Raw genomic sequence first — 13,030 nt, forward strand, 5'->3', positions numbered from 1 at the left:
CAAGAGCTTCAGATCCCCCATGCCAGCAGCATACAGTCAGCAGCATCTAACAATTCACTCATGGCGTATTTATGTAGGAGAGTTGGGCTTTTCCTAATATTTGAACCTGAGTGGGGATGGATGGTGGTTGAGTTAGAAACAGAGGATGAGACAGTCCAAGCCTTCTGACCCATAGAGGACACGTGACCCCATCTGGTACTTCTCTTCCAAGCATCCAATGTTCAACAGACAAATGTGAAAACAGAATTAAAAAAAAAAAAAACCCAAACCCATTGCTGCTGTCAAGTCATTTCTGGTTCATAGCAACCCTAGAGGACAGAGTAGAACCGCCCCATAGGGTTTCCAAGGAGCAGCTGGTGGATTTGAACTGCGGACCTTTTGGTTACTAGCCGAGCACTTAACCACTGCACCATCGGGACTCTGAAAACAGAATAGATGGTGCTATTTCCACCTCCCAAGCCCATTTAAGGGCAAAGCTTCCATACGTGATCTTCCTTTCGAGTTCGCCTGGAAACAAATTAATTCCAGAGAGGAAAACCGAGAGGTAAGGCCACTGCCAGCTTTGCAGGACCCCCTGTGGAGACACGTGGGCACCACAGGAAAGCTCACAGCAGGGGGAGACTGACTGGGGGCCTGAGTCTGTTGGCCAATATCCTTGGGACACTGAAGAGAGCCTCATTCAGACAAATTGCATCTGCTTCCAAACACTCATCAATGCTTCCTTGCCCACTTGCCCCCTGCACGAAACCCTGGTGATGATGGAATGAGAAAGACCTAATCCACGACACACCTGGCATTCCAGAGGGTAATATCTACCAAGCCAAGTGGGCAAACAGCCCTTCCCAACGGACATGTAAATGAGCCTCCTTACGCAAAGATGGGTTAAGGCACACTGAAGTCAGCCCTCTGAGACCGAATCCCCACTTACGAGCTGCGTTTCCGCGTTAACCTCGCTAAGCTTCGGTCTCCTCATCAGGAAAACCGAGCCCATAACTGGACGTACCCCACTGAGTTGTGATGAGGATTGAACGTGCTACTAAATTTAAGTGCTGAGCATTGGGTCTGGCACGTAAATAAACGCTCCGTAAGGGTGTGACCACGGCGTTCACGTGGTTCCACAGGACAGAGAAAGAAGGGAAGCTCCCTGCTTATCTTTGCAAACACTAGCAAAACCCCGATACCAAAACCTGACAAAGTCCACACAAGAAAGAGAACTACAGACTAATCTTGTTTATGACTGTAGATGCAAAAATACTGAATAAAATATTAGCACATCGCATCCAGCGACATATTAAAAGAATGACACGCTGGTCAAGCAGAAGTTCCCGAAACTAAATAAATAAAAATCCACTGCCGCTGAGTTGATTCTGACTCATAGCTGGAACTTTTACATTGTAACTGATCTTATTAAAAAGTCAAAAAAAGAAAAGCACTACTAACAGCTTCATATGGCAATGTTTTAAGTATCAATAATAATAATAAAAAGCCGTCAAGTTGATTCTGATTCACATTGGCCCTACAGGACAGAGTAGAAGTGTCCCAGAGGGTTTCCAAGGAGTGGCTGGTGGCTTTGAACTGCTGCCCTTTTGGTGAGCAGCCGAACTGTTACTGTAAACGAAAGTTGCCAGTTCAGTGACCCAACTGATCAACACTTTAGATGTAACTGAATCGGGCTGGGCCTCATTCACAATAGAGAGACACTCAGAGCAAATACTTACAAAGTAGACTTCTCTGAGGTTGTGTTACAAAGATAAGATACTCCTAACAGCATCATTGAGGGAAAAGACAGAGGTGAAAAAAAACAATCAAAACATATCTGATTGGTGAGAGTCAGTCATTTGGGAAGTTTCTGCCGTAATGAACAAAGCCTGTTTGTAACGGGAGGCTGTGTCAGGTCTGGATACCCAGAAGCAGACACTGAGATGAGGGGTCGTGAATAAGAGATGCACAAAGGAAGCGCCCCCAGGAAGACCCGGATGGGGGTGGAGGGCAGCGTGGGGAAGGAGAGCAAGTCCAGCAAGAGTGTGACATCAGGCAACATCCCTTAGAGAGTGGCCTCAGCCGGATCCCATGGGGGGCTCTGGAGTGTAAGCCACAGCACCTTAGAGTGGGCCTGACCTGAGGTCAGGTTGCTGGGCTTCCATATTCCGTACCACACAGTCACTGGTCAGGGCTGCCCAGTTCTGGGCACTTCTGGCTCCTTATGACTCCAGTACAGGTGAAATGGCTCCAGTCGCCCGAGTCATTCCTCCAGAGTTGCAGGAGCTGGATGTTGAACCAAAAGCAAACCAAAGTGGGGTGCGTGAAGAGGGAGGGGTAAAAATGGGAGAAGGGATGGGAGGGATGAGGACAGAGCGCCAACACGGTTGGCTACACGGGCCAACTGGATAATGAACTAAGGTGGCATCCTGTCCCCACGGCTGGATGTCCCACCACCAACCCTGGGCCCTAACCTCAAGCTTGACAAGGTAGCCCTCACTCTCCTGGGAACATCAGTACAAGCGTAGCTTCAGGAAGAAATCAGCACCGAAGTCGGAGGTAGGACCAGATTGGAGATAACAAAGAGATTTTAATCCCCGCTATTCGCAGTTGTGAAATTGGTTTTTAGTGGCAGCTCACCAATTAGTGAATCACGGGTTTGTCTTTTTAAGGTACTGAAAGCATTTAAGAGAGTGAGATGTATGGAAAAAATTCAATTGATTTAGCTTGTGTTCAAAGCCAAATGAGAAAATCTATTCGGTGGAACCATATGAAATTGCCACTATCTGACTGTTTTTGACCCCAACACTCGATATCAATTTCATATGGCTGAGCCTAAACCTTGTAAATTCATATTTCAGTTTAAAAGTTATGTAAGTACTATGTGAATGATTGTAAAATGGTGGTTGTCTCAAGTATGTGAATTGGATATTAGACATAATGCTAATAGAAATCATCATTCCTTTTCAGGCAGCTATGCAAGGGTCTAACAAACAGGCACCGAAAGCAGAGCTGACAAGATGTCAGTGTCCATCCACATTGACGCACCTCCTCTACATCGGTAACAAAACACAGAACTCAGGCCTGCGACCAGCATCGCGCCCCATTCAAGATGCCCACTCCTCCCACCCCTGGGGAGCACTACTTAGGACAAAGTGAGATTTTACATGAGAAAGAAGGTGGCAAAATTATCATTCTGATTTCCACCTAGAAAGCCCTAGAATCATAAAATTGAGTGCTCACTTTGGCAGCAGACATAATAAAATGGAAAACTGCAACATAAGCGACTAGTAAGACTCACACTAAAATTGAAAGCTTCTTTTAAATACACATGGCAAGCCCTGGTGGTTTCGTGGTTAAGAGCTGGGCTGCTCACCAAAAGGTCGGCAGTTCGAATCCCCCAGCCGCTCCTTGGGAACCCTATGGGGCAGTTCTACTCTATCCTATAGGGTTGCTGTGAGTTGGAATCGACTCGATGGCAGCACGTTTGGTTTTTGGCTTTTTTGAATAGTCAGTTATAAAATGTCATGGAAAAAGATCTCATTTACAACAGAAACTATCCAGGAATAACAAGAACACCAGGACCTAAGTGAACAAAATGATGTTATCCTTCTGAGGGACAGAAAAGAAGCGTAAATGGACAGACACACAGATTCTTGGATGAGAAACCTGAAAAACTGTAAATGTATATATTCTTCCCAAAGTAAAGGATATATTTAAAATAATTCCAACAACACTGCAACGGAGTTTCTTTTCAACTTAAAAGAATGGTTTGTTTGAAAGAATAAGCATGTGACCCTAAGCAGAAAAACTCAAAAGACCATAAACACTAGAGGAGAAACTTCTTCCAGATATTCCACTGTCATGCAAAGTTGCAGTAATTAAAATTGTACGGTATGACACTGAGACAGATGAGTGGAACAGAACAGAGAACTCCAGAGACAGACCCAACTGAAAATGGGAATTCAGAATACAGTAAAGATGGTAACTTCAAGTCGGTGGTGGTACAGGTGGATAATGGAGTGTGTGATAGGGACATCCGACTATTTGGAAAAAATAAAGTTAGTCCATCTCCTGTCACTTCTAAGGCACAGATGCAAAGCTGGCCCCTCAGAGACAGATTTCAGCACCAAAGGAGTTAACTGACTCTTGGGGCCCGATCCTACACAGCAAGACTCTCTCACCAGGTGGGGGTAGCATTTCTCCATTTCTCTGGTTCTTGATGGATTCCCTTTCCAGGGAGATAAGAAATTAACATACTTCTTCAAACCACTACTTTGTTTAAAAAGAGCATTTGTTCTCGAAAACTACCAGTGCAATGCAAAACTTAAAGATAGCAGATATAGTAATGATAAAAGTATATAGAGAGATAGAAATACAATCTGTCTGTCCATATACCTACCCACCATCCATTCACTTCTTCATTCAACAAATAGTGAGAGCCTACTAGATCCCCAATTTTAATCTGTGTCATTCCCGATTTTAGTATATGTGGGGCCGAAGCAAGCACTCAATGCTCACGGAAGCAGCAGTCAAGAAATCAAATGACATATTACATGGAGCAAATCTACTGCAAATGACCTCTTTAAAGTGTTCAAAAGCACAGATGTCACTTTGAGGACTAAAGTGCATGTTATGGGTTGAATTGTGTCCCCCCCAAATGCATGTCAACATGATTAGGCCATGATTCCCAGTACTGTGGGACTGTCCACAATTTTGTCACATGATTTTCCTATGTGTTGTAAATCCTACCTCTATGATGTTAATGAGGCAGAATTAGAAGGAGTTATGTTAATGAGGCAGGACTCAATCTACAATATTAGATTGTGTCTTAAGTCAATCTCTTTTGAGATATAAAAGAGAGAAGTGAGCAGAGGGACATGGGGACCTCATACCACCAAGAAAGAAGCACCAGGAGCAGAGTGTGTCCTTTGGACCCAGGGTCACCGCGCTGAGAAGCTCCTCAGTCAGGGGAAGATTGACGGCAGGGATCTTCCCCCAGAGCCAACAGAGAGAGAAAGCCTTCCCCTGGAGCTGGCACTCTGAATTCAAACTTCTAGCCTCCTAGACTGTGAGAGAATAAATCTCTCTTTGTTAAAGCCATCCACTTGTGGTATTTCTGTTATAGCACCAGTAGCTAACTAACACACAGCACCTGACCCAAGTCATGATATTTTCAATTGCCTCATATGCAAGCAAATGACAGACAATAAATAAGGAAGACTGAAGGAGAACTGATGTGTTCGAATCATGGTGTTGGCAAAGAATGTTGAATACACCATAGGCTGTCAGAAGAACAGACAAGTAGGTCCTGGTAGAAGTACAGCCAGAATGCTCCTTAGAAGCGAGGATGGTGAGACTTTGTCTCATGTACTTTGGACATGGTATCAGGAGGGACCAGTCCCTGGAGAAAGACATCATGCTTGGTAGGGTAGAGGGTCAAGACCCTCCACAAGATAGGTTGACACAGTGGCTCCAACAATGGGCTCAAGCATAACAATGACTGTCGGGATGGGGCAGGACCAGGCAGTGAGTGTTTCCTTCTGTTGTACACAGGGTCACTATGAGTCGGAACTGACTCGACAGCATCTAACAACAACACTAAATTCCCAGCACAACTTTAAGTGCTAGGGATGAATCAGGGAATAAAAGGTCATCCCATACCCGGTGGAGCTTATGTTCCAGTGGGAGGAGAAAGACAACAAGCAACACACAAGCAGTATGTGAGATAGTACTAAGTTCTATGGAGAAAAGTAGGGGAAAGGGGATGGGATGGGGATTTTGGGGTAGTAGGGTATTGCTAATCACGAGGCATTCGAGCAGAAACAAAGAGGAAGTAAGAGAGTGGGTCACACGTGTATCTGGAGGAACAAGCTTGGTGTGTTGCAAAGAGCAGCAAGGAGGCTACTGTGGGTTCAGGGGAGAGGGCTAAGAGGGTGTCGTGGGAGATGCATTCAGAGAGGCAGCAGTGGGCTTAGATCTACAGGGTCTTACAAGCATTGTAAAGACCAGAGCTTTACGGTGAGTTGGGACACCGATGGAGAGTTCTGAGCAGAGGCGTGGAAGGGGTCAAGGGTGGAAGCAGGGGGATCCATTTTGAAGGAAGCTACTGTAATCAATAATCAGGCGAAAGAAGACAGCGACTTGGACCAGAATGGAAGCAGCGGTGACAGTGAGAAGTGGATGGGATTATGGATATATGGATATACTCTGCAGGTTCGGCCAACAGGCTGTTGCCGGAAGAAATGCGAGGTGTGAGAAAAAGAGGCAAGATGAACAGAGCCCAAAGACAAACCTACTAGAGGAAACAACTCCAGCGTTCAGCCCAGGTGCCCCCAAATCTCTTTTATGTGCCTAGCCTCTACCCCATCCCCTACTTCAGGGCTTGAGACTTTCTTTTATTCCTCCCTGGGAGCCCTGGAGGAAACCCTGGTGGCGCAGTGGTTAAGACCTCAGCTGTGAACCAGAAGGTCAGCAGTTCGAATCCACCAGTCGCTCCTTGGAAACCCTGTGGGGCAGTTCTGCTCTGTCCTACAGGGTCACTATGAGTCCGAATCAACTCGACGGAGATTTTTTTTTTTTTAAAGGAGCCCTGGTGCATAATGGTTAAGCACTCGGCTAGTAATCGAAACATTGGTGGTTCGAACCCACCCAACGGCTCCACGGGAGAAAGACCTGGCAATCTGCTTCCATAAAGATTACAGTCTAGGAAACCCCATGGGGGTTGCTCTGAGTCGGAAACTGACTTGGCCACACCCAACAACAAGAAGAGGGACTTAACCAGCAAGTGGTGTTTTGGGGAGAAAGAAAGCCCAGCTTCCTGTCCGAGAGGTGGGACAATGTCCCGCAGGATCAGGCTGTGGCCACGCTCAGGGGGACTTGGCCTGAGGTGGCTGCCTGCACGTCACCTGGAAGCACATCCTGCCCAAACCACTCGAACATAAGTCTTCATCTCCGGGCTGCTTCAGCGAAAGCCAGCCTAAGACGCCCAAGTTCCTCTCCTTGGCTCTCCGGGTTTACTTGTTTTTGCCCCAGCTTAGCAGTCCACTCTCATGGCCTGATTTTTAAGAGGTGGTGTGCTGTTTCATGAAAAAGATTTAAAATGCAAGGCTCCCTCTTTCCTTTTCTAAGAGGAAATGATTAAATTGCTGTTTTGCAGTTAGTTAGGAAAAAAAAAAAAAAAAAATCCAGAGGTTTAACACATGTTTTCTAAATGGCCTGCACAGATCTGCCCCAGCCCTGTAGCTCTGGGAAACAGCCTTCTTAATCGATCCTTGTTGTAGCTACGGCTCCATTTGACATTTCTAAAGCAAAATGCAGCCTTCCTTCCAAACACAGTGAATGCACAAACGAGGCTTTTCACATATGTGAAAGCTGAGCCCCACCGCGTGATCTGAAATGCATGTCTGGGCTTCCCTTCCACGTCCGCACTGCTGACCAAACCAAGGGCCCGGCCTTTCTCTCGTGCACAGCTTGGCTCGGGGTTAGGATCTTTCTGGCTGCAGGGCCAGAAAAAGCTAACGCATCGGCCACAAGCAATCCAGGTGAGGAAATACAAACCTGGCTTCGGGGTACCTTGCTCTCCACCACACACTCTTGTTCTCTCAAGGCAGAAGGTTGGGGCCAGCAGGAGCAACTCAGAACCGCTAAGGAGTCTCCAGGGAATGTGGGCTCTACCTCTGCTAAGCGGGAAGGAAGGAGCCCTGGTGGCGCAGCGGTTAAGCACTTGGCTGCTAACTGAGAGGTCAGAGGTTTGAACCCACCAGTCGATCTGCGGGAGAAAGATGTGGCAGTCTGCTTCTGCAAAGATTTACAGCCTTGGAGACCCTATGGAGCTGCTCTCCTCATTCCTTCCAGGTCGCTTTGAGTGGGAATCGACTCAATGGCGACCGGTTTAAGCAGGATGGGGAAGATCAACAATGAGAGAGAGAGAGTTTGCTGCTGTGTTAGAGTCTCCACTGGGCTTCGAGCCAGGTGAGGTTTTTCTGCCTTGGCATCATGCAGGAAGTTCAAGGTGAAGTCACCAGAGGGCTTGGGGCACTGGATTAAAGGCAGGAAAGGGGCGGAAAAGACTTATTATTTGCTGAGTATCAATATCCACCCTCAGGGTTCTCTCACAAGGGCAAGTGGCAAGTCCATTCATCATCTTAATGGCTGGGCCAAGATGACTGTAAACATCTGAGGGTTGCATTTTACCCGGGGCTACTATTAACTTGACAAGAGATGCTGGATAAAACAGAACACAATGGGAACCAGCTCCTGCCTTGCAGGGGAGTGGCCCTGGAGCAGAGCGAACCAAGGCTGTCTGGAATCTGCTGACACGCTCAAGGATCAGGTGCACGCCTGCTTGCAAACGCTTTTGAGGCACAATGTTTCACTTCCCAGCTCTGCTTAATATATTTCACTTTGTTCACACGTGCAGATGCAGCTTTTATGTGGAGCCTTCTGTCTGAAAACAGGCCAGGGTACCCCCTCAAATATCAAGGTATACAAACACATAAGTGTTTAAGTCCTTCCAGCTCCCTCCGGATTAGAAACTGAATCAGTTTTATCACCTGGCGCCATCTTGAGCAGTCGGCCCTGAAAGTGAGAAGAGAAATCCAGAGAGAAAGGGACTATCCTTTCTCTAGCAAAGGTGGATATAAACTTGAAGAATTGTTTTACAAGGAAAACAAACTTACGAGCCCTCTATGCCTCTTTTCATAAAGAATACGCCATCGAAAGCCGTGAACACCGACCTGGTGCTTTACCACTAGAAAGTTGACTTGGAAGCTGAGTTTAATACAGAACTCAAAACACTCACTCATCCCTCAGAAACAGCAAAAATGAACTTCCTTCGAGTAGCTTCCAACATCTTCATCCCTCACCCCCATCTCACACACACACACACACACACACACACACCACACACACACACACACACACACACACACACACACACACACACACACACACACACACGGCCTTGTTGTGGCCAGAAATAAGAAGACACAGGGTTCATGCCCCCACCTCAGTTCTCTCAAGAAAATTAGAAGGTGATGTGATGACTCTGTCAGCCAAATTCTAGTGACTTCCAACCAGCCAACACTGAGTGCTAGTTGCATTTCTTAGGAAGCTGAAAGTGCTCTGAAAGCTACACAATGCATTACAAGTGGAGGTTCTCTGTCCTCCACGCTGAACTCGTTACCGTCCCCCTACACCAGCTTCTGTTCCCAACGTGCCTTTCTTCCAGAAATCCCAAGACGAGAACCTCAGCTGCTGACCTTCCTTTTCGTTCCTCTGTTTCTTGGCTCTTTGCGATGTCCCCAGCATCCGACCTTCCTTCTCCGTTCCCCCAGTCCAGACCCCCATACCCTCAGACCTCATCAGCTGCGGAAACCAGCTGCTTAGTGGCCTTGATACTGTCTGACCTTTCTGTTCCCATTCTACCCCGAACACGGATGTCTTCCACCTCAAATTTCTTCCCGTCACTCCTCTTCTCAAAAGCCACGAACAGCCCATCACTGCTGACTGACCTGCTAAAAAATCTGAATTCCTCATCCAGGCTTCATGGGCCAGTCACACCCCTGAGGACCTCTGAGTCTCCTCCCTGCCCAGTCTTCAAATTCAGGGCCTAGCCTTGACGTCTTGACATTTTTGGGGGGGCCACATTATTCCTCACTCTCTGAACTCTAATATTACATACTAAATGCATCACACACTTGAACAATTACAGATCTTGGATTTTAAATAGTCCAATATCCCCAAACCAAAACTTCCAGTGTTTCAGCAAATAGTAAGTCAATGAAAAAACAAACACCAAAAACAAGCATGATTAAGAGCATCCAGGAGTCAAAAAAGCTAACACATTTATTTAACTGACATATGTTTACCAAAGTTTACATTACATTTCACAACATTTTACTATTATTTTTAAAATTTTATTTTGTTGTTGTTGAGAATGGAGCCCTGGTGGCACAGTTGTTAAGAGCTACGGCTGCTAACCAAATGGTCGGCAGTTCGAATCCATCAGTTGCTCCTTGGAAACCCTATGGGGCAGTTCTACTCTGTCCTATAGGGTCACTATGAGTCGGAATCGACTTGACAGCAATGGGTTTGGTTTGGTTGCCGAGAATATACACAGCAAAACGTGCACCAATTCAACAGTTTCAACGTGTACAATTCAGTAACATTGATGACATTCTCCCAGTTGTGAACCATTCTCACCCTCCTTTCCTGAATTGTTCCTCCCTCATTAACATAAACTCACTGCCCCCTAGGGTTCCCCTCTAATCTTTCAAGTTGCTGCTGTTGCTTAGTTTTATTTTTTTAATAACGGCAATTCATTAAATATAAAAAAAGTTCAGTTTGACACTGTCTTTATTTTCTTCACTGTGTGAAGACACACATATTCATTCAATCCGTTGTTAAGCTCATGAGTCTTGACTTTTGGTTTAAAAGGAAGAGCAGACACCCTCTGACGCACATTCTTGTGCCTTATAGCCTTGCTTTTCTTCTCCCCCTTCAACACTGAATCTTGGTCTGAAGTAGATGATCAATAAGTACCTTCTGAGTAAATGAGTGAACTCTAAAGCATGGGCTTGTGTGTGTGTGGCAAGGAGGCAGGAGGCTACCCTGGTCAGGGACTCTTCATGCATGAGCAGCTTGGTGTAGGATTTGTTTAATCCTCAGCACAACTCCTTTTCACAGAGGAAGAAACGGAGGCACAGAGAGAAGACTCTTGCCAAGGTCACACTGATCACAGGAAGCAGAAGTGGGATTTAAACCCTGACCCTGATTCCACCCAGAGCCACGTTTTCCCTCTATATCACGCTGGCTGCCTATTATTTTACTTCTCTTCGAAGAGCTCCTGAACTCCATACTCCAGCTTATCTGCTTCCTGCTGTCACTGAAAGAATTACACAATTATTTCAGCCTGCAAACAGTTCTCAAAAACCATTAGCTTTAAAACTTCAGTGGACACTACATTTGGGTTGAACCGCTCAGTCCTCCACCTTTCTCCCAACATACACACCCGGACCCCACGCCCCCAGGCCCCAAATCTCTTTGGCTAGTTATCTGCTGCTGAGGGAAGGACGTGAAACACAGTCAAGGCTGTAGACAGACTAAGTTCCACCCGAAATGCAGATCCACATCAGGGGAGAGTGGGGCTAGAACACACGGAAGGCCGTGAGGCTGGAGGTCACCAGTCGGTGGTCTGCGGGCTGCATGTGGTCAGAGGACGTGTTTTGTTTGGCCCACACGATGTTCAGAAAACATTTTAATTAGCTGCTAAAGTCATGGGATTTCACATAAAAATGTGGATTTCTGGTTTTTATTGAAAAATAGGAAGTCTGGCTGCACTGGCTCTCCTTCCCACCTGGCAACAACTGACCATTGCTGGGAGCTGGCTGCCCCTGTGGATGAGGCTGGAACCCTCCATTCTTCCACATTCTCCACCGCTTCCTACTGTCCCATACCTGGCCTTCTTCACCCATTTACAGCACCTGCCTTGCCCCACCCCCACAGAGGTATGGACCACTAGTTCTCACACTAGACTCCCAGTGAGGTGTCACTGGGCCAACTTACAACTTCTAGGAGCCTAGAATATGTGATGCTCAGGATGGAGATGCTTCCAACCCTGTGGGCACCTCCAGCAGATGTTGGGAAGCCCTGCCCCTCTTGCATCAGCTCGGCCTCCTCTGTAACTCATGGTAAGATGCCACCTCCCCTTCGGTACCCAAAGGAGACTGAACCTGGGAGAGCCAGGGAAACCTGGCTTGAAGCTTACACTTTTATGGCCATGTGTGATCCACGCATACCATACAGTCAGTAGTATGAAGATGTACCCATGAACCCAGCCCCTTCACACACACACACCCCCTTTCACACTCATGGTCACGTGACACATCCATCAGTGCAGATGCCCTGACAAGCAACATCAGCATGAAATAGCAGGCATCCGCATTCCTAAAATGTCATGAGGTCACCCCACCACCAGGAGTATTACTGGCCCTTTGTTCCCCATGGACAGGCTCTTTCCACGTGGCTAGGTCTTCTTTTACCTCTTCTCCTTGGCCTTTGCTCTACTCTGTCCTCTTCCCCCTGCTCCAGCCCAGTTCCCGCCTTCACCAGTCAAATAAATTGACCCACCCACCCTAGCTGCTGTCTCTGCAATGCTGGCACCAGTAGGCACCAGCAGGAACCAGGTCTTGCTCATCTTTGCATCTCCTAGAGGCTGGCAGGGTTCCTTGCACTTAGCAGGGTCTCAGTAACTGCTGTCCAAACAAATCCATTCCTGTTCCACAGAATCAAGAAAAGCCAAAGCCCTTTGTGCTAGGGGGCACCCAAGAGTCAAAATTAGACTTTACCTTGACTCCAGGGCCATGCGGCTATGCAACTCTAGGGGCCACAATCACATTACAGTCTGTGCAATTGTGCTCTGGGGGCGCTGTTCACACAGAATCCAATGTGAACAGTAACCCTGGAATTGTGTGATGCAGTGGTGTTACTCAACTCCCAAGTGTGTTCCTTCCATTCTTTCTTCTTCTCCCTTTTAATCTTCCATGCAGGGGGAAGGTCTCTCTCTCTGCTCCCACAGGAGACCCCAGGAATAGTCATCCTCTGTAGTGATACATTGCCAAGGAAGTCCTCAGTTCCTTGCCTGGCAGGGAACATGGTGCATTAGGTCTGGCCCTTGCTAAAACTCAGCTGCTGGCCATTACACATTGAGCTCTGGCTGAACAACCACACATGCCAGCCATATAGTAGGATAGCCACCCACAAGTTAAGTCCCATTTTATAGCATGTTTCCAAGTTGGCTTTCTTTAGGCAAGAGAGAAGTCAGCAGATGACCATCCATGTGCACTCCACATTTTATAAAGGCAGCTTTCCCTTAAAGGAAAGACCAGAATAAATTGACGAAAGCAGACTTGCATAGTAAGAGGATAGAAAAATAAATCTCAGGGGACATTTCTGGTGCAGTTTCAGTAGCTAATATCATAAATTGACTGTGTGATGACAGAAAAGATTGGAAACCTTGGAGGCCTGAGGCATGAGTTGCTCTGTGACT

General features: G+C 46.8%; 1 protein-coding gene across 1 annotated transcript in view; it reads right to left on the bottom strand.

Annotated features, from left to right (window-relative positions):
* Nucleotides 1-10,844: 10,844 nt before the first annotated feature.
* Nucleotides 10,845-13,030, bottom strand: part of LOC101342329 (integrin alpha-9) — a 234,667-nt gene continuing 232,481 nt past the window's right edge. Inside the window, exon 20 of the mRNA XM_023732203.1 lies at nt 10,845-10,867. Within this exon, the coding sequence (XP_023587971.1) occupies nt 10,865-10,867 (3 nt within the window). The 3' untranslated portion in view covers nt 10,845-10,864. The remainder of the gene's footprint in view (nt 10,868-13,030) is intronic.

This window comes from Trichechus manatus, unplaced genomic scaffold, assembly GCF_000243295.1.
Source record: "Trichechus manatus latirostris isolate Lorelei unplaced genomic scaffold, TriManLat1.0 scaffold00049, whole genome shotgun sequence".
NCBI lineage: Eukaryota > Metazoa > Chordata > Mammalia > Sirenia > Trichechidae > Trichechus > Trichechus manatus.